Below are 20,832 nucleotides of genomic sequence, written 5' to 3' on the forward strand. Positions count from 1 at the left end.
TAACTCCATGTGTTACTTCCCCTGATATCCCTCTTCTGACTCACTAGACGAGGTAGTATAACCCCCTTGCGTAGTCTCCATTAGCTTTGAAATGGCCTCTCTCATATTTTTAGTGTCTTCCTAAAAGTTCTTAGGACAGGAAACATATATCTCTTATTCACTCCTTTATCCCAGTGGAAATGCTTGGAATGTTGGTAAGTATTAGTCGCTCAATCATGCCTGACTCTTTGTGACCCCATGGGCTGCAGCCCACCAGGCTCCTCTGTCCATGAGATTTTCCAGGCAAGGATACTGGAGTGGGTTGCCATTTCCTTCTCCAGGGGATCTTCCCAACCCAGGGATCGAACCCAGGTGTCCTGCACTGCAGGCAGATTCTTTACTAACTGAGCTACAACTGCCGTGAAACGTTGGTAGTTCAGTTTAGTTGCTCTTTCATGTCCGACCCTTTCCGACCCCATGGACTGCAACATGCTAGGCTTTCCCTGTCCATCATTAACTCCCAGAGCTTGCTGAAACTCACGTCCATCGAGTCAGTGGTGCCATCCAGCCATCTCATCCTCTTGTCCCCTTCTCTGCCTGCCTTCAATCTTTGCCAGCATCAGGGTCTTTTCCAGTGAGTCAGTTCTTCCCATCAGGTGGCCAACGTATTGGAGCTTCAGCTTCAGCATCAGTCCTTCCAGTGAATATTCAGGGTTGATTTCCTTCAGGATTGACTGGTTTGATCTCCTTGCAGTCCAAGAGACTCTCAAGAGTCTTCTCCAACACCACAGTTCAAAATCATCAATTCTTCAACTCTCTTAATGGTCCAACTCTCACATCCATACATGACTATTGGAAAAACCATAGCTTTGACTGGATGGACCTGTGTTGGCAAAGTAATGTCTCTGCCTTGTTGTATGGTCTCTAGGTTGGTCATAACTTTCTTCCCAAGGAGCAAGCGTCTTTTAATTTCATGGCTGTAGTCACCATCTGCAGTGATTTTGGAGCCCAAGAAAAGAAAGTCTGTCACTGTTTGAACTGTTTTCCCATCTATTTGCCATGAAGTGCTAGGGCCAGATGCCAAGATCTTAGTTTTCTGAATTTTCTGAGATTTAAGCCAACTTTTTTACTCTCCTTTTTCACTTTCATCAAGAGGCTCTTTAGTTCCTCTTCTTTTTCTGCCATAAGGGTGGTATCATCTGCATATCTGAAGTTATTGATATTTCTCCTGGCAATTGCTGAGGTCCAGCCCCGGCTGATCCAGGGTATTCGAAGGGGAGACGGAGTCGGCGACTATTTACATATTTATCAAAGATATAAAGAGTAATAGAATGAAGATAGCTCAGTAGGAAAATTCAGTGGAGAAAAGAGGCTGAGTAGCTTGGTTTACGCGGGAGACCAATAAAACTTCAAGATAAGAAGTTTGCACCACTTACGTAGGCCGCAGGCGCCCTCTCGAATAGCGGAAGGTGTCTCACCCTAGACACCTTCTCGAGTGGGTCTTAGAAGCCCAGGCATAATTAGTAAGCATGGTGGGTTCCGCGCTCCAGATGGAGACTTCAGCCAGAATGTGAAAAGAATGATATGGGGAGACCAAGCGCTGGTGAGCAAGGCCTGTAGCTTTATTTTCAACGGGGGCTTATATACCCTAAGTTACACATAGAGGATAATAGGGGATGCAAAGTCAGCAGTCTTTGATTCTTATCAAAAACCAGGGTTTCTTTCCTGCAAATTTATCGTATACAAATGGTTTAGGTGATTTACATCATCTTCTGGCCAGAAGGCCTACTAACATTTTATGACTCTTGACAAGGACTTATCAACAAAGACTTATTTTCTCTAAGAGTAATTATTTTAAGGTTTGGCGCCATCTTCCGAAGATAAAATTGCATTCCTATAGGGCGGATGTGTAATGGGTTTACAACAAAGAAAAGAATTTATTACCTTAAGGGTCTAAAGTTACTAACACCAAGGCCACTACTTATTTTTTCTACATACCAACTATTAATTAATACATATTCAAGGATACAATTCAGGGGATGTGAAAACTTGGCAACAAACATTGACTCATCAATGAAATCCTTTACTAGTCTTATTCTGACAGTTTCTAACTCTCTGAGAGGCTCTAAGCTATTTGAATATCTTAAGCTTCCCGTGCCTCTTGAGGCTGGGAGACTGTAAACAATCGTATGCATAGCTGTAGGAGTCCGGGTAAACTTGTCAGGCGAGTTAGAGAGACATCTGAGGGGTTTGGATTTAAACACTCCTAATTGCCCAGGAACTTTATTAATTGGAGCTGTAAGTTAACTCTTTGACAGAGAGAGCGAGATGGTGGTGGGGGACAGCCCCCAGTAAAGTCAGAGGTGAGAGCACAAAGCAATAAAGTAGGCAGACTCTGGTTTTTGGGGGGTAGATGCTATAGAATATCCGGGGGGACTCCTGAAGCTCGATCCCGCCTTTGCGTTTGCCGAGCCTCCTTCCTCATGACCTTTGTCACGAGTGGAATGCCTCACTGGCTCCCGGCAAGCAATCTTGATTCCAACTTGTGCTTCATCCAGCCCTGGCATTTCACATGATGTAGTCTGCATATAAGTTAAATAAACAGGGTGACAATATACAGCTTTGATGTACTACTCCTTTCCCGATTTGGAACCAGTCCATCGTTCCATGTCCTGTTCTAATTGTTGCTTCTTGACCTGCATACAGGTTTCTCAGGAGACAGGTAAGGTGGTGTGGTATTCCCATCTCCTCTACTAGCTTTGGTCATATTGATGCTTCCTAAGGCCCACTTGATTTCGCACTCCAGGATGTCTGGCTCTAGGTGAGTGATCACACTGTCATAGTTATCTGGGTCATGAAGATCTGTTTTGTATAGTTCTTCTGTGTATTCTTGCCACCTCTTAATATCTTCTGCTTCTGTAAGGTCCATACCATTTCTGTCCTTTATTGTGCCCATCTTTGCATGAAATGTTCCTTTGGTATCTCTAATTATCTTGAAGAGATCTCTAGTCTTTTCCATTCTATTGTTTTCCTCTATTTCTTTGCACTGATCACTTAGGAAGGCTTTCTTATCTCTCCTTGCTATTCTTCAGATGGATAGATCTTTTCTTTTCTCCTTTGCCTTTTGCTTTTCTTCTTTTCTTATCTATTTGTAAGGCCTCCTCAGACAACCATTTTGCCTTTTTGTATTTCTTTTCCTGGGGATGGTCTTGGTCACAGCCTCCTGTACAATGTCATGAACCTCTGTCCATAGTTCTTAAGGCATGCTGTCTGTCAGATCTAATTCCTTTAATCTATTTGTCACTTCCTCTGTATAATCGTAAAGGATTTCATTTAGGTCATAAGTGAATGATCTAATGGTTTTCCCTACTTTCTTCAATTTAAGTCTGAATAATAAGGAGTTCATGATCTGAACCATGGTCAGCTTCTGGTCTCGTTTTTGCTGAGTATGTATAGAGCTTCTCCATCTTCGGCTGCAAAGAATATAATCAATCTGATTTTGGTATTGTCCATCTGGTGATGTCTGTATGTAGAGTTGTCTCTTGTGTTGTTGGGAAAGGGTGTTTGCTATGACCAGTGTGTTCTCTTGGCAAAACTCTGTTAGCCTTTGCCCTGCTTCATTTTGTACTCCAAGGCTAAACTTGCTTATTATTCCAGGTACCTCTTGACTTCCTACTTTGCGTTCCAGTCCCCTTATGATGAAGAGGATATCTTTTTTGATGTTAGTTCTGGAAGGTCTTGTAGAACTGTTCCACGTCAGCTTCTTTGGCATTAGTGGTTGGGCCATAGACTTGGACTACTGTGATATTGAATGGTTTGCCTTGGAAACAAACAGAGATCATTCTGTCATTTTTGAGACTGCACCCAAGAACTGCATTTCGGACTGTTTTGTTGATTATGAGGGCTACTCCATTTCTTCTAAGGGATTCTTGCCTACAGTAGTAGATATAATGGTCATCTGAATTAAATATGCCCATTCCGGTCCATTTTAATTCATTGATTCTTAAAATATCAATGTTCACTCTTGCCATCTCCTGTTTGACCACTTCCAATTTACCTTGATTCATGGACCTAACATTCCAGGTTCCTATACAATATTGTTCTGTACAGCATTGGGCTTTACTTCCATTACCAGTTACATCCACATATGGGTGTTGTTTTCACTTTGGCTCCATCTCTTCATTTTTTCTGGAGTTATTTCTCTACTGATCTCTAGTAGTATAATAGGGCACCTACCGACCTGGGAAGTTCATTTTTCAGTGTCCTATCTTTTTGCATTTTCATGCTGTTCATGGGGTTCTCAAAGCAAGAATACTGAAGTGGTTTGCCATTCCCTCTCCAGTGGCCCATGTTTTTTCACAACTCTCCACCATGACCCATTTGTTTTGCGTGGCCCTACCGGCATGGCTCCTCGTTTCATTGAGTTAGATAAGGCTGGGATCCATGGAACATTGTTAAGCGCCCCGTAAATATCTGTTGAAAAGGAACTGAGGTTTTGAAGCAACAGGAACTTTCATTCATTGCTGGTAGGGATGCAGAATGGCACAGCCACTTCGAAACAGTTTGGCAGTTTCTCACAAAACATACTCTCACCATACAATCGAACTTTCCCTGGCATTTACCTGATAGAGATGAAAATTGTTGTTTACACAGAAACCTGCACACAGATACAGGTTTATTCACAATGCCATACCTGAAAGGAGCTAATCTGCCCTTTAATAGGTGAATGAAGAAATAAACTGTGGTACCTCCAGACAATGGAATATTATTCAGCACTAGAAAGAGCTGTGGTATATAAGGCCATGGACAGCCATGGAAGAACCATAAATGCATATTACTAAGTGAAAAGCCAGTCTGAAAAGGCTACTTACTGTATGATTCCAACTGTATGACAGTTTGGAAAAGACAAAACTATAGACAGTAGAAAGATCAGTGGAGTAGAGATCAGTAGAAAGATTTCTTGCCTGGAGAGTCCCATGGGCAGAGGAGGAGGACTATAGTCCATGGGGTTGCAAAGAGTCAGACTTCACTGAGCATGCACACATACATGTGAATTGCATCTCAATAAAGCTAATACATTTTAGCAAAAATTGGTGGTTTGCTTTATAGTGGCAAAATATAAAATATTTTATTGTGAAAGGTGATATTCTGTTCTATTTCTTTGCACTCTAAATGGAGTTTTGAATGGGAATAAACTGTAGAGATTTTTTTTAAAGATCAGGCTTTAATGTGATATAGTAAACAGTGACAAGAGAATATTTGGAAATGTTTGGATAAAAACAGCCCTTGAGTGAGACATAGATTAAGAGGCCAGTCTGCCTTTCAGGATAAATAGTCATCCACCTCATTTTTATTTTTTTACTTTATAGTATATTGTATGAGTTTAAATAGCTCACAAGGTTTGGTTTTTTCTCCTGCCATTAATTATCTAATTTTGTGATTTCTCCTTTGAAAAAGGACAGCCACCATCCCACTTCCTCAATTCCTTAGTAAGATGAGTTCAGTAACTCTTTACTTCTATCATCTCCTTTTGAGCACTAAAAAAATGTGATAATATCGGTACTGATTTTTTTTTTTAAACAAGAGTAACAAAGGGTTTAAAATCTTTCCCTAATGGCTTTGTTGAAATGATTTGATAACATCCATATTTACTGTGTTTGTTGGGCTAACTGTTATATCCTTGAGACAGATTCCTCTGGTATCATTCTTGCTTTCTCTGGCTTCTTTTGTAAGAGCCGTCTTTTGTGCTCCTCTGGTAGAGAGAGAGAGAGAGAGAGAGAGAGAGTGTGTGTGTGTGTGTTCCTCTCAGTTGTGTCCAACTCTTCCCAAGGACTGTGCTTCTATGGTAGTGTGTGTGTGTGCATGTGCATGTGTGCATGCGTGTGGACTGCACTCTCAGTCATGTCCACTCCTGTGGACTGTAGTTCCTCTGTCGGTGAAATTTTCCAGGCAAGAATACTGGAGCAGGTTGCCTTTTCTTTCTTCAGGGAATCTTCCCTACCCAGGGATCAAACCCATGTCTCCTGCATCGAGAGGCGGGTTCTTTACCAGCGGAACCACCAAGGAAGTTCACTCTATGCAATAATCTTTTTTTTCCTCCCCATTTGTCCACGTACTGGTATCTTCTGTTTATCGGCCTGTCTCTTCCATTAGCCTGTATGCTTGTCTCTCCCATTAGCCTGTATGCTTCATAAAGACCAATGACTGGATCTTATCTTTGTACCTCAGCGTCTGTAGTTGAATTTGGCAAATAGGAAGAACTCAGTAAAGGCTTATTGAACTGAGCTTCATCACAGTAGAAGCTGGATTATCAGATGTGATCAGGAGTGATATTTATTCTGTTAATTTTTAAAGAGTCAAAGCTATAATTATTGAAAAATATATATACCTGTTCTTTAAGTTTTATTTTAATTGAAGCATAGTGGTATAATCTTTGACAATGATTTGATGCAGATCATGGCCTTTGAATATAGTACCCTATAGTTCTGATTAGTCTTTTTTGCATTGAAAAACAAACAGAAAATTTTAAACCTTAAAATGAAAACGATTTATTTAAAATAGAAGCACTTGGAAAGAACTTCGAGACATGAATATAGAATTTTACCCAATTTGTAACATGTATCTATAGATATCAAGAGCAATTTTTATTAGCAACTCAATTTTATTGTCTGTTTTAAACATTTCTTGAAATATTTTAAATAGTTTTTATAGAAACAGTAGCTGTCTTTTTGCAGTCATATTTCTGTTGACTAAATGCAGTGGCATTAACAAGTTTGGGAACAAACAAACATAACTGATTGGTTCTTATTAAGCATATACTTCAACTATTTGGATTAGAAATACAAAGAAGTACTGAAGAGTAGCTAACCAGCTCTGAGCATTAAAACTTACCCCTAGCATCCATAATACATTTTATGCAAAAAAATGGAGAATATTGATTAATCTAGTAAATCACTTACTGGAGGGAATTTACGAGAATTTATGCTTGTTTTTTTTTTTTTTTCCTGTTCCAAAATTTCATCAATTATAGATAGAGCTTAGGCAGGGTCTGGTATATCTTGCCACAGGATTTCATAAATTTGTTCTTAAAACTCAGTGCTTTAAAATGTCTTACTGTTTTTTCAAGTCACTCTGGCCCCCTACAAAGAATTTCATGCTAATTGTTTTTGTTTGTTTGTTTGTTTGTTTTAATTTCAGTGGTAGGAATGGGATCCTGGTGCTTCCACATGACTCTGAAATATGAAATGCAGGTCAGTAATGACAAAATTTACTAAATGCTTATTTCCCTTAATCCAGAGACACTTCATATTTTAGGAAAGAGCGAATTTCTAGAGGGTGATATTGAGACAAGAGAAAAAAGATGAGATCTGTAATCCCAAGAGTTTTTACTTCAGGCCAAAGGATCCAGGTTGAATAAGTGAAGTAAAGAGGCAAGCAAAGAAGTGGTCCAGAGAGAAACCAAGCAAGAGCAGTATGAGTTTTTGACCACCTCTGTTAAGGCACGTATGGCTTTAGAGCAGGATTAGAAAGTAAAATGCCATGCAGACATCCTCACCAAAACAATGTATTCTTATTCTTAGCTGCTATGTTCCCTTATGTCTCTTTTACGGTGTCCAGTTGAATGGTCTGGTTCCTTTAACTAGCAGGGTTTTAGAGCTATGCTAGGATTTATATTTACTGTCCTTGCTCCAAGGGGGCCGTATAGGTTGTCCTGAATCTTTTAACCTCTTTGTTCCCCATTACTAACCCAGAAACTTCTAGAATAGCACCGTCTAATAGAAATATAATGTTGAGGTTCGTGTTGAGGTTTGACAGAAAACAAAAAAATTCTATAAAGCAATTATCCTTCAATTAAAAAATATATTTGAAAAAAAAATAATGTGAACTACTTGTATAATTTCTAGTAGTCACATTTTAAAAAGCCACATTAAAAAGAAATAGGTGTAATTAATTTTAATAATATATTTTAACTCAGTATATCCAAAGTATTGCTATTATTTCAACATATAATATAAAAATCTATTAATGAAATGTCTCACAGCCTAAAATTGGGTATATATTTCACACTTGCAGTGTATTTCAGTATGCTGCTAAGTCGCTTCAGTCGTGTCCGACTCTGTGCAACCCCACAGACGGCAGCCCACCAGGCCCCGCCATCCCTGGGATTCTCCAGGCAAGAACACTGGAGTGGGTTGCCATTTCCTTCTCCAATGCATAAAAGTGGAAAGTGAAAGTGAAGTCGCTCAGTCGTGTCCGACTCTTAGCGACCCCGTGGACTGCAGCCTAGCAGGCTCCTCCGTCCATGGGATTTTCCAGGCAAAAGTACTGGAGTGGGGTGCCATTGCCTTCTCCAGTATTTCAGTATAGATTACTCCAAATGCTCAGTAACCACATATGCCTAGTGCCTACTGTATTGGATAGTGCTAATCTGGAAGAACCTGTTTAATTAACAGTCTATGAATTATTAATTACAGCTATATTAAAATATGAGTGACATTCTGTAAAACAAGTGGCCTGTAATCTTCAAAAGTATCCATGATCATAAAGTGAAAAGACCAAGGAACTGTTCAAGATTGAAGGAGACTAAAAAGACATGAGGAGTAAATACACTGCATAATTCTGGACTGGATCCTGTGAATGTATATGTGTGTGCATGTGTGTGTGTGTGCGCGTGCGCTTATACTTATGATATTATTGGGACACTTAGAAAAATTTAATGGGATTGGAGGATTATGTAGTAGTAATTAATCTATGTTAATTTCTTGATTTTGTTGGTGGTATCATGGATATGTAGGTTCTTTCCCCACTGAAATGTCGTGGCACCCCTGTTGAAATCAATCAATTATAAATTTATGAGTTTATTTCTTGACTCTTGATTCCACTGACCTATATGTACCTTGATTCAGGTAGGTTTGTAGTAAATTTTGAAATTGGGAGCTGTGAATCCTCCAAATTTATTCTTCTTTTTAAAAATTGGTTAATGTATTTTGGATCCCTGGCATTTATCAATTTCTGCAAAGTTAGGTGGGATTTTGAAAGTCAGTGAATCAGTTCAGTCGCTCAGCCGTGTCTGACTCTTTGCGACCCCATGGACTGCAGCATGCCAGGCCTCCCTGTCTATCACCAACTCCTGGAGTTTACTCAAACTCATGTCCGTTGACTCGGTGATGCCATCCAACCATCTCATCCTCTGTTGTCCCCTTCTCCTGTTGTCCTCAATCTTTCCCAGCATCAGGGTCTTTTTCAATGAGTTGGTTCTTAGCATCAGGTTGCCAAAGTATTGGAGTTTCAGCTTCAGCATCAGTCCTTCCCAGTGAATATTCAGGACTGATTTCCTTTAGGATGGACTAGTTGGATCTCCCTGCAGTCCAGGGGACTCTCAAGGGTCTTCTTCAACACCACAGTTCAAAAGCATCAATTCTTCAGCACTCAGCTTTCTTTATAGTCCAACTCTCACATCCATACATGACCACTGGAAAAACCACAGCTTTGACTAGATGGACTTTTGTTGGCAAAGTAATGTCTCTGCTTTTTAGTATGCTGTCTAGGTTGGTCATAGCTTTTATTCCAAGGAACAAGGGTCTTTTAATTTCATGGCTGCAGTCACCCTCTGCAGTGATTTTCAGATCAGATCAGTCGTTCAGTCGTGTCCAACTCTTTGTGACCCCATGAATCGCAGCACGCCAGGCCTCCCTGTCCATCACCAACTCCCAGAGTTCACTGAGACTCACGTCCATTGAGTCAGTGATGCCATCCAGCCGTCTCATCCTCTGTCGTCCCCTTCTCCTCTTGCCCCCAATCCCTCCCAGCATCAGAGTCTTTTCCAATGAGTCAACTCTTCGCATGAGGTGGCAAAAGTACTGGAGTTTCAGCTTTAGCATCATTCCTTCCAAAGAAATCCCAGGGCTGATCTCCTTCAGAATGGACTGGTTGGATCTCCTTGCAGTTTCCAAGGGACTCTCAAGAGTCTTCTCCAACACCACAGTTCAAAAGCATCAATTCTTTGGCACTCAGCCTTCTTCACAGTCCAACTCTCACATCCATACATGACCACAGGAAAAACCATAGCCTTGACTAGATGAACCTTTGTTGGCAAAGTAATGTCTCTGCTTTTGAATATGCTATCTAGGTTGGTCATAACTTTCCTTCCAAGGAGTAAGCGTCTTTTAATTTCATGGCTGCAGTCACCATCTGTAGTGATTTTGGAGCCCAGAAAAATAAAGTCTGACACTGTTTCCACTGTTTCCCCATCTATTTCCCCTGAAGTGATGGGACCGGATGCCATGATCTTCGTTTTCTGAATATTGAGCTTTGCCCCATGTAAATAACAGGGAGGGAACACAGCCCCACCCATCAACAGAAAATTGGATTAAAGATTTACTGAGCATGGGGGCCATCAGAACAAGACCCAGTCAGTATCCCTCTCAGTCAGTCTCTCCCATCAGGAAGCTTCCATAAGCCTCTTATCCTTCTCCATCAGAGGGCAGACAGACTGAAAACCACAATCACAGAAAACTAACCAATCTGATCACATGGACCACAGCCTTGTCTAATTCAATGAAACTATGCATTATGCCATGAAGGGCCACCCAAGACGCATGGGTCATGGTGGAGAGTTCTGACAAAATGTGGTCCACTGGAGAAGGGAATGGCAAACTGCTTCAGTATTCTTGCCTTGAGAACCCCATGAACAGTATGAAAAGGGATTTTGAAAGAGATTGCATTAAATCCATACTTTGTAAAGTATTGCCATCTATATATTAGGGCTTCCAATATTTGAATACAGGGTATCTTCTCACTTATTTAAGTCTTTTAAATTTCTTTCAATGATGTTTTATAGTTTATGTGCAAGTCTTGACTTCTTTTGTGTAGGTATTCTTTTTGATGCTATAAATGAAATTGTTAATTTCATTTTCTGATTTCTCATGCCATTGTATAGAAATAACAATGATTTTTGCCTATTGCTCCTATTCCTGCAGCCCTCTTGAACTTGTTTTTACCTCTTACAGTTTTATGTGTATATGTATATGGATTCATTAGAGATTTTTGTCATATGTAAATAGAGATAGTTTTACGTCTCTTTAGCAATTAAATGGCTTTCACTTATTTTTCTTGCCTAACTGCCCTGACTTGGACTTCTTGGACAGTGTTTTATTTTTAATTGAAATATAGTTAATTTACATTATTATATTAGTTTCAAATGTACAACATAATGATTCCATATTTTTACAGATTATTTTCCATTATAAATTACTATAAGATAATGGCTGTGGTATGCTATATATCTTTGTTGCTTATCTATTTTATATTGGTATGCTATGTATCTTTGTTGCTTATCTATTTTATATGTAGTACTTTGTATCTATTAATTCTACACTCTAATTGTCCTTCCCCTCTTCCTCTTCTCTTTGGTAACCACAAGTTTGTTTTCTATATTTGTGAATATGTTTCTGTTTTGCATGTATATTCATTTGTATCCTAGACACTGTTGAATAGAAGTGGAGAGAACAGACATCCTTATTTTCTTCCTATCTTAAGAAGAAAGCTTTCAGGTTTTCACCATTAATTATAATATTAACTTTATTAGGCTGACGAAGTTCCCTTCTACCTCATTTGAGTGTTTTTAATCAAGAAAAAGTGTTGGAATTTTCAGATTTTTTCTGTATCTCTTGAAATGATCGTGTGGTTTTTCTTCTTTATTATATTAGTATGGTCTAGTATGTTGATTTATTTTCACATATAATACCAACGTTGCATTCCTGTGCTAAATTCCATTTAATCAAGGCATATAATCTTGAGTGAATATCCTTGTAGGAAACGTGCACTAAACTACTTTGGAGTTGTGGAACCTCATGTCACTGGCTGACTCAAATGGTTCAGGGAGAAGAAAATTATTTTTATTGTACTTTAAACAGAAAAACAATGGACGTATACTTTGACCCAGTAATTGCACTCCTAGGATTGCTTCCTAAGAAAGTAATCAGAGGTAGAGAAAAGATGTTTCACAAAGATATTTATCAGAGCATCACATGTGATAAAGAATTTTAAATGATCTAAATGTTTAACAGTAGGAAGGTCTTTTGGAATTCCCTGGCAGCCCAGTGATTACAGGGCTCAGCACTTTCACTGCTGACACCTGGGTTAATCCCTGGTTGGGGAACTGAGACCCCACAGGCTGTGAGACGTGGCCAAACAAAAAGAAAACAATAATTTAACAGTTGCTAAATATGCTGTGATATACCTAAACTAAAGTAATATTTTTGAAGACTGTTTACATGGGAAAATATTATAAAGATGTAAAACTTTGTGTAATATGATATCAGTTGTATAAATAATAATGAAAAGACTGGGAGGAAGTATATTTTGCCTCTCCTTTCCCCTTTTTTACAAAGTTTGTAATCTGTGGCCCTCAATTATAATAATTCTCACCCATCCATATAGATACCCTTAAAGCCGTCTTGCTTTTTGAGTAGTATTTAGCCCAGATCAAGCTCAATTACCTGCCTACTATGTGCCTGAACTCAGTAGCTAAGTATTGCTCATAGAAGTCACATCCCTTTGTTGAGTGACCTCACTTTTAAGTTATTAAACAGAAATTGCAAATAAGTACTGAATGCCACAAAGCAGTGCAATTACATTTCCCTCATTGTTTCACTTCCCAGAACCATTATTTTACACCTGTTTCCTTTTTTAGATTTCTTTTTATATCTCTTTTGGCCTCATACCCTGTGCTCCAGAATCACTGCAGATGGTGACTGTAGCCATGAAATTAAAAGACACTTGCTCCTTGGTAGAAAAGCTATGACAAACCTAGACAGCATATGAAAAAGCAGAGACATTACTTTGCTGACAGAGGTCCATCTAGTCAAAGCTATGGTTTTTCCAGTAGTCATGTATAGGTGTGAGAGCTGGACTGTAAAGAAGGCTAAGTGCCGAAGAATTGATCCTTTTAACTGTGTGGAGAAGACTCTTGAGCATCCCTTGGACAGCAAGGAGATCAAACCAGTCAATCCTAAAGGAAATCATTGGAAGGACTGATGCTGAAGCTCCAATACTTTGGCCACCTCATGGGAAGAACTGGCTCATTGGAAAAGACCCTGATGCTGGGGAAAATTGAAGGTAGGAAGAGAAGGGGGCGACAGAGGATGAGATGGTTGGATGGCATCACTGACTCAATGGACATGAATTTGAGCAAGCTCTGGGAGTTGGTGATGGACAGGGAAGCCTGGCGTGCTGCAGTCCATGGTGTTGCATAGAGTCAGATACGACTGAGCGACTGAGCTGAACTGAACTGAGCATTCTATACAGTGTTTACTTTTTCTTCATGAAACAGTTATCTTGACTTCCTGGTTTTCCTTGTCTTATGGAAAACGAAATTCCCCCAGCTTTCTTCCTTACTCTACTGGCCACTCTTTTGCCCTGAGCCACGTTCTCTGTGGGCTTCCCTGGTGTTTCAGTATTTAAGAATCTGCCTACTAGTGCAGGAGACATGGGTTCGATCCCTGGTCTGGAAAGATGCCCAGGAGAAGGAAATAGCAACCCAGTCCAGCATTCTTGCCTGGTAAATCCCATGGACAGAGGAGCCTGGCATGCTACAGTCTATGGGGTTGCAAAAAGTTGGACATCACTCAGCAACTGAACAGCAGCAATATTCTCTGTGTTCCCTCCTAGGTGATCTTATATAATCTCGTACCTTTGAATGTGACCTATACACTGATGATTCAAAACATCTCTATTCAGTTCTGATCTCACTTCTTAGCTATAGATTTGTGTATCCAAGCATGTTTGACATATCATAGACATTTCAACCTTTAACATGAGCAATACGTAATTCTTTATTTCTTTTCCCGTAACTGTTCCTCCCTGGTGTTCCCCTGTGATGGCCTCACCCACCCATTTGCTGAATGGAAATGGGAATGGAAACATCCAAAAACCTGGAGTCATCCCTGATTTCTTTATTTTCCTCATCCCTCATATTTAATTTGTCCTTCTGATTTTATTTTTAATGTATATCTAGATCTGCCTGCTCTCCCTGTTTTTACTGCTTCTACCTTAGTTTAAGAAATCACCATCCCATTTAGTTAATCACACAAGTGAATAAAAGAGTTATATTGAAATATTAAATTATAGAAACTCCTGGTCTATGGGTTTACATGCAGCTGTATTTCTCTGCATTTCTGCATTTAGCAAATTTCCTGCAGTAAATATGAAGTACTTTTGTGATAAGAAAAATTCATGTGTATGTTTGTTTTAAAGAAGAGACTTTAAAGACGCCAGAGGTGCTTTGGTGGAATAATACTACTAACAAACCAGTCAGAATACCTTTCATCCTAAAGCAGACTGCCTCCTAATATTAGGGATATTTAACTCAGCATTAAGTTTTATTTACATGGTAAGATTATCATATTTTCCAAAGATGTTCACACCCACATATCCCATCCCACCTGCTTTTCTTGCAAGGTAACATTGACTCTCCTCAAGAGATGGAATCTTTGTTGCCCTTGAATACTGGGCAAGACTGTGACTATAGCAGATTCAAAGCTGTGTGACATCCAAGTTTGAATCACAGAAAGCAATACAGCTTCTGCCTAGTCCTCCTGGGATGCTCAGAACCCAGCATCATATTGTAAAGAAGCCACTTGCAAGGGCCAAACATAGATGTCTTTGCTGTACCTCACGCGTAATCCCCAGACTTTAGCCCGCGTCAACTGCCGGAAAATTGAGTGAGCAAGTCTTTGGATGATTCCAGCTCCCAGCCTTTTGGCTATCCCAGCTCACACTGAGTGAAGTAGAGATGGACTGTCCTCTCTCAACTCTGCTTTCAATGCGTATGAATGAGCAAAGTAAACACTGCTATTTTAAGCTGCTGAATTTTGAGGTGGTTTTTTAATACAGTGACATATGACCAGAACAATTAAAAAACTTCTAGTCTAAATCTTTGCATGCAATATTCTCTGACATTCCCTTAACATATGTTTTCTAAGACTTAGATAAATTTTAAAATTTCAAGGATCATTCCTGCTGTCTACTGTTCCTAAAATGTTTACCCTGGAAGTTAGTGTGTGTGTCTTCCACACATGAGGAAACTGGGCCAGTGTGCTTAGACAGGATATCAGACAGGACTAGGTGTCTGAGCTGGGGTGGTGATGTAGAGGCTCCCCAGCTGCAACCTGGCTATGTATTCAAATGAGAGACCTCAGAATAGTGAAATAACTAAAAATCTAGTCATGATGCCTGAGGAAGGAACTGGGAATGTTTAGCCTGAAGAAGAGAAGATATGCTTAGTTACCCCCTCTCAGCTGTATGCACCAGATTTTCTCTTTGCATTTGTTTATGTCTGGCCTCTCACTATTCAGTTTGTCTTTTAAACTCTCAGGCAAAATGGTAGCTCCTCTAGGAAGCCTTTCATGGCCTCAGGGTGAGATTTGTACCCCTCATGTGTTCTTTTATAACACGCTTCATGCATCTGTATTACTGCCCTTATCCGTGTTATTTTATTTGTATTTATGTGTCTGACTTCTGTAAGAGAGTGTGAGTTACCGAGGACCAAGGATTGTCTAGTTGACCTTGGTATACTTATCCCCTGGGTCTTGCATATACCACAACATAAATGTTTTACAAATCAGTATTTAAAGTTGACACTAGGAGGACCAGGCTTATTCTGTGTGGTTCTAGTGGGGGTTAAAGATTGAGCCATCTTGCTCAACATAGGGAAGGCTTTTCTTAGCCAATAGATAGTAAGGGCTACCTTAGAAGATCTTGAGTCCTCTGTCTTTAGAGGTTCTCAAGCATAGGCTGGACAGACACTTTCATCAGTTAAAAAAAATTTTTTTTTGATACCTAGCTAACAGGTATGCCCAGGTAAAGAATATATAATCCTTCTTTCAAGAAATCTGTGTTCTAGGGTTGAAGATTATATGCTAGTGAATGCAATGATAGAGGTATGTACAGGTGCTATTGAAAGTGATTGTTAGGGCGGGGAGGTCAGAAAAGGGATTTCACACAAATTCAGACACTTGTTTGAGTTAAATTGTCAAAGATGAATAGGAATTTGCCAGGCCAACTGGAACCCACAGTTGTGAATAGGTTTGGCTTCTCAGGGTGCTGAAAGCAGTACTGATACATTATGGTTGTAGTCGTGCAGTGGGAGAATGGATGTGGTGATGATGGTGACAGCGCTACCGGCAATAACAGCTACCATTTGTTACATTATTGAGTACCTGCTCAGAGCAGGCATTGAACTAAGTAGAAGGAGATGTGGTTTAGGGAACTCACCACAGGCCCATCAAAGCCTCATGGACTTTATCCTCTGTGAGTCATTATTTTAACCTGCATTTTGAGCAGAGGTAGGACACGCTTTGATTTGCTGGTAAGCTTAGTTGTTGGCGAGATTGTCACCAAGGTAACATCACATTTGGATGGACACGATGGCTGTTGATCCTGCGGTCTTTGGCACTGTGTTTTTGTCGTTATTATCATACTGTTTTATCAACTTCATGGGCAAATTTTACATACGCCTTATTTCATTTGCCCTTTTTCTACACTATTGTGATTTCATGTGCTTGTGTAACTGGGCAGAAATGAAATATGACCCATTTTATCAATGATTGAGGAGGAAGGAGGAGTCATCAATATTGAAGGATTGGTTTAAATAGCTTCTCCATTTTCTTAATGTAAACATAAAATGATCATAAATATTCACTACAAGTTCTCCCTGTCTTGTCTCCTTCCAGGATAAATTTGGCTCCACAGTGTTAGGCTGTTGTTAGGCACAATTGCTGAAGCAAAGTGAAAAATGGCAGAGTTGCCACATATCTGCCTCTGGTGGTCAGCAAACCATTTCACCAGCCTGAACTTAGTGTGTTGTAGCTATAGAGAAAGTGGAGGCCTGTTTTATTCCTGCACACACTGAGCACAGCAATTATTGACAGTTCTGTATTAAGAATGCTTTAGAGCTAGAGTGCTGAAAAGGCAGTGGCACCCCACTCCAGTACTCTTGCCTGGAAAATCCCACGGACGGAGGAGCCTGATAGGCTGCAGTCCATGGGGTCGCTACGAGTCGGACACAACTGAGCAACTTCACTTTCACTTTTCACTTTCATGCATTGGAGAAGGAAATGGCAACCCGCTCCAGTGTTCTTGCCTGGAGAATCCCACGGACCAGGGAGCCTGGTGGGCTGCCGTCTATGGGGTCGCACAGAGTCGGACACAACTGAAGCGACTTAGCAGCAGCAGCAGCAGAGCTAGAGTGATATTTTCATTAGATTTATTGTTCCTAGGTGGCTGCTACATGAGTTCCAGTTCTGATTCTACCATTTTACTGGCTGTTTAAGCATAGTCATGCCACTTAATCTTGCTGAGCCTTAATTTTCTCATTTATCTAATGAGTCTAATAATACCTGTAGGAGTATTATGAGGATCAGTTGATTAGCATATGAAAAGACCATCATAGGATCTATTAATTAAGTGTCTAATAAATGTTAATTTCCTTCCTTTTTCTTCAGTCAGTCAGAATGTTTGAACCACCATTACTGATCCATGGTTAGTGATTCATTCCTGTAAGTAGTATTGAATTGTGTGTGCCCTTATGGAGGCTTTTCCTGACTCCTTCCTTGTGATCATTGTGTCACGTTTTTGTGGCAGCCAGTCAAGAGCAGTACATTTGGGAGTAGGATTAAGGACAGCATTATAGAGAAGGGGTAGAGATAATTGGTGTGGGCAGATGGCTGTCACATAAGGGGTGAAAAGTACCAACCAAAGGACAATTTAGAATCATATGAACCTTAATATTAAAAGAGATTTTTAAAATTTAGTCCAAATTTGTAAATTTTAGAAATGGAAGAATAGCCCAAGAGAGGGAAAGTTATCTGACTAGAAGTTAGGGACAAGATTAGGACCCACATTTGTTTTGTTTTGTTTCATTTTAGGACTTTATCTTGCGTTGATGATTATAGGAACTTTAAGTTTTTAGGAGACTTCTCCCAGATTTTCTTTTCATCTATTCACTCATTCAATTCATTCTTTTATGCGTTCACTAACTGATATATACAGTTACTGATAATCCTGGGGAGGGTAAAAATTGAAGAAATTTTTTCTTTGTGTTCTTCTGCTATTTCTACGTATTCTGTACTGAGCATGTAATATGTTTGATGTTAGTGGAAAAATGCTATTAAAAGAATATTCATGTATTTCAACTAAGTAAAAATAATTATATTTATCCTAGAAACTAAAACCAAAGAAAAATGTTTGTTCACTTATAACTTTGTTTATAATACAAAAATAAAAATAGCTTAAATGTTAGGTAGTAATATAAGCAATATCAGACTTTATAATGTCAACAGCAGATGTTCTGGTTATAAATAAATACTACCCTTCTTTCTCCTTTGCTCCCTATTTCAGTGAATGAAACCACCTTACATCCAAAACCAAAACCAAAACCTTTGATTCATTTCTAATTTCTCCTGCTTTTCTCACTTCTAGAAACTCTAAAACCTCTTGATTCAACTTCTGTATAATAACTGTTGAGTGCATCTACCTCTGGCTCTCTCCATCTGCCTCTGCCTTAATCTGTTATCTCCAACCCAGATTCCTATAACTGGTTCCTAATTGATGTCTCTGCCTCCCCTATCAGCCTTTTTACTGAAATAGAAATACTCTTATCTTTTTCCCTTCAGAGCATTCTCCACACATACCTGATCTGACACCACATATTTACTACTGTACTAGTCATCTCAGGCTGTATGTTGTCACCCTGCTTATTTAACTTATATGCAGAGTACATCATGAGAAACACTGGGCTGGAAGAAGCACAAGCTGGAATCAAGATTGCCGGGAGAAATACAGTAATCTCAGATATGCAGATGACACCACCCTTATGGCAGACAGTGAAGAGGAACTAAAAAGCTTCTTGATGAAAGTGAAAGAGGAGAGTGAAAAAGTTGGCTTAAAGCTCAACATTCAGAAAACGAAGATCATGGCCTCTGGTCCCATCACTTCATGGGAAATAGATGGGGAAACAGTGTCAGACTTTATTTCTGGGGGCTCCAAAATCACTGGAGATGGTGATTGCAGCCATGAAATTAAAAGACGCTTACTCCTTGGAAGGAAAGTTATGACCAACCTAGATAGCATATTCAAAAGCAGAGGTATTACTTTGCCAACAAAGGTCCGTCTAGTCAAGGCTATGGTTTTTGCAGTGGTTATGTATGGATGTGAGAGTTGGACTGTGAAGAAAGCTGAGCGCTGAAGAATTGATGCTTTTGAACTGTGGTGTTGGAGAAGACTCTTGAGAGTCCCTTGGAGTGCAAGGAGATCCAACCAGTCCATTCTAAAAGAGATCAGTCCTGGGTGTTCATTGAAAGGACTGATGCTAAAGCTGAAACTGCCACCTGATGCGAAGAGTTGACTCATTGGAAAAGACTCTGATGCTGGGAAGGATTGGGGGCAGGAGGAGAAGGGGACGACAGAGGATGAGATGGCTAGATGGCATCACCAACCGATGGACATGAGTTTGAGTGAACTCCGGGAGTTGGTGATGGAGAGGGAGGCCTGGCGTGCTGCGATTCATGCGGTCACCAAGAGTCGGACACAACTGAGCGCCTGAACTGAGTCATCTCAGACTGCCATTACAAAATACCATAGACTAGATGGTTTAAACAATAGATTTTTTTCAGGGTATCAGCGTGATCAGATCTGGTGAGAGAGCTCTCTTCCTGGCTTGGAGTCAGCCACCTTCTTGCTAGTTTTCTCGTGTCTCTTCTTAGAATTAATTAATTAATTAATTAATTCCATCATGAGGGCCCGGCCCTCATGACCTCATCTCACCCTGATTACCTCCCAAAAGACTCATCTCCAAATACCATCAGACTGGGGGTTAGACCTTCAGCATATGAATTTGTGTTTGACACAAATATTCAGTTTGTAACAACTTTATTATCTTCTGTATTCTTGATGCTCTGGCACATGAATATACAAGGGATAGCCAGTTCTTAGATATAGCAAAACTACTCAGCCTGAACTGTGCCTTTTATATGCAAACTAACCAATTCAGAACCCATTCTCTAAACTACCTCTTACACTACAGGAGGCAGTATTTCTCTGCCCTAATCATTTCAGTGCCAGGTACCTGATAGTGCCAGCCATGAAATCAGAAGACAGTTGCTTCTAGGCAGGAAAGTGATGACAAACCTAGACATTGTGTTGAAAAGCAGAGACATTACTCTGCTGAGAAAGGTTCGTGTAGTCTTTACAGTGGTTGCATACGGTTATGAGAGCTGGACTGTAAGGAAGGCAGAACGCCAAAGAATTGATGTCTTCCAACTGGTGCTGGAGAAGACTCCTGAAAGTCCCTTGGACAGCAGGGAGATCAACCCTGAATATTCACTGAAAGGACTGATGCTGAAGCTGAAGCTCCAGTATTTTGGTTATCTGAGGCACACAGCCGACTCATTGGAAAAGTCCCTGATTCTGGGAAAGATTGAGGGCAGAAGGAGAAGAGGGTGTCAGAGGATGAGATGGCTGGATGACATCACTGATATAATGAACATGAACTTGGGGAAACTCTGGGAGATGGTGAGGTACAGGGAGGCCTGGTGTGCTGCAGTCCATGGGGTTGGAAAGAGTTGGACTAGGCGACTGAGCAGTAGTAGCAACAACCAGATAACTAGAGATAACGCCTATATCCTAGAGCCCCTTGAAGTTATTCAAATTAGTCAATTCTAAACCTGCTTACCTTCCCTTGCCTTGCATTTCTTAGGGAAATAGCTATAAAGGCTCTTGCCCATAACCTTCCTCTTGTTCTTTCTGCCTCCTGACTGACCCTGGTGCTTTGCTGTGCTGCTCTGCATGGCAAGG

The 20,832-nt window shown here is 40.1% G+C and overlaps 1 protein-coding gene across 9 annotated transcripts in view; it reads left to right on the forward strand.

Annotated features, from left to right (window-relative positions):
* The window catches only part of ACER3 (alkaline ceramidase 3), a 161,765-nt gene that overhangs the window by 69,688 nt on the left and 71,245 nt on the right, over positions 1-20,832 (forward strand). For 6 of the 9 annotated variants that reach the window (XR_015142194.1, XR_015142195.1, XM_086340893.1 and 3 more), the window contains one exon: positions 7,177-7,229. The exons of 2 other annotated variants lie outside the window; for them this stretch is intronic. Coding sequence is in view for 4 of the 7 variants with exons in the window: in XM_086340893.1 (XP_086197019.1) it covers positions 7,177-7,229 (53 nt within the window). In the remaining 3 variants the exon portion in view is untranslated. Of the gene's footprint in view, positions 1-7,176; positions 7,230-17,483; positions 17,538-20,832 lie in introns of those variants that run through there. One more of the 9 variants, XM_086340900.1, reaches the window with a different exon arrangement.

Source organism: Bos grunniens, chromosome 15 (assembly GCF_055505025.1).
Source record: "Bos grunniens cultivar Pamir isolate PY7600 chromosome 15, Bosgru_T2T1.0, whole genome shotgun sequence".
NCBI classification, from domain to species: domain Eukaryota; kingdom Metazoa; phylum Chordata; class Mammalia; order Artiodactyla; family Bovidae; genus Bos; species Bos grunniens.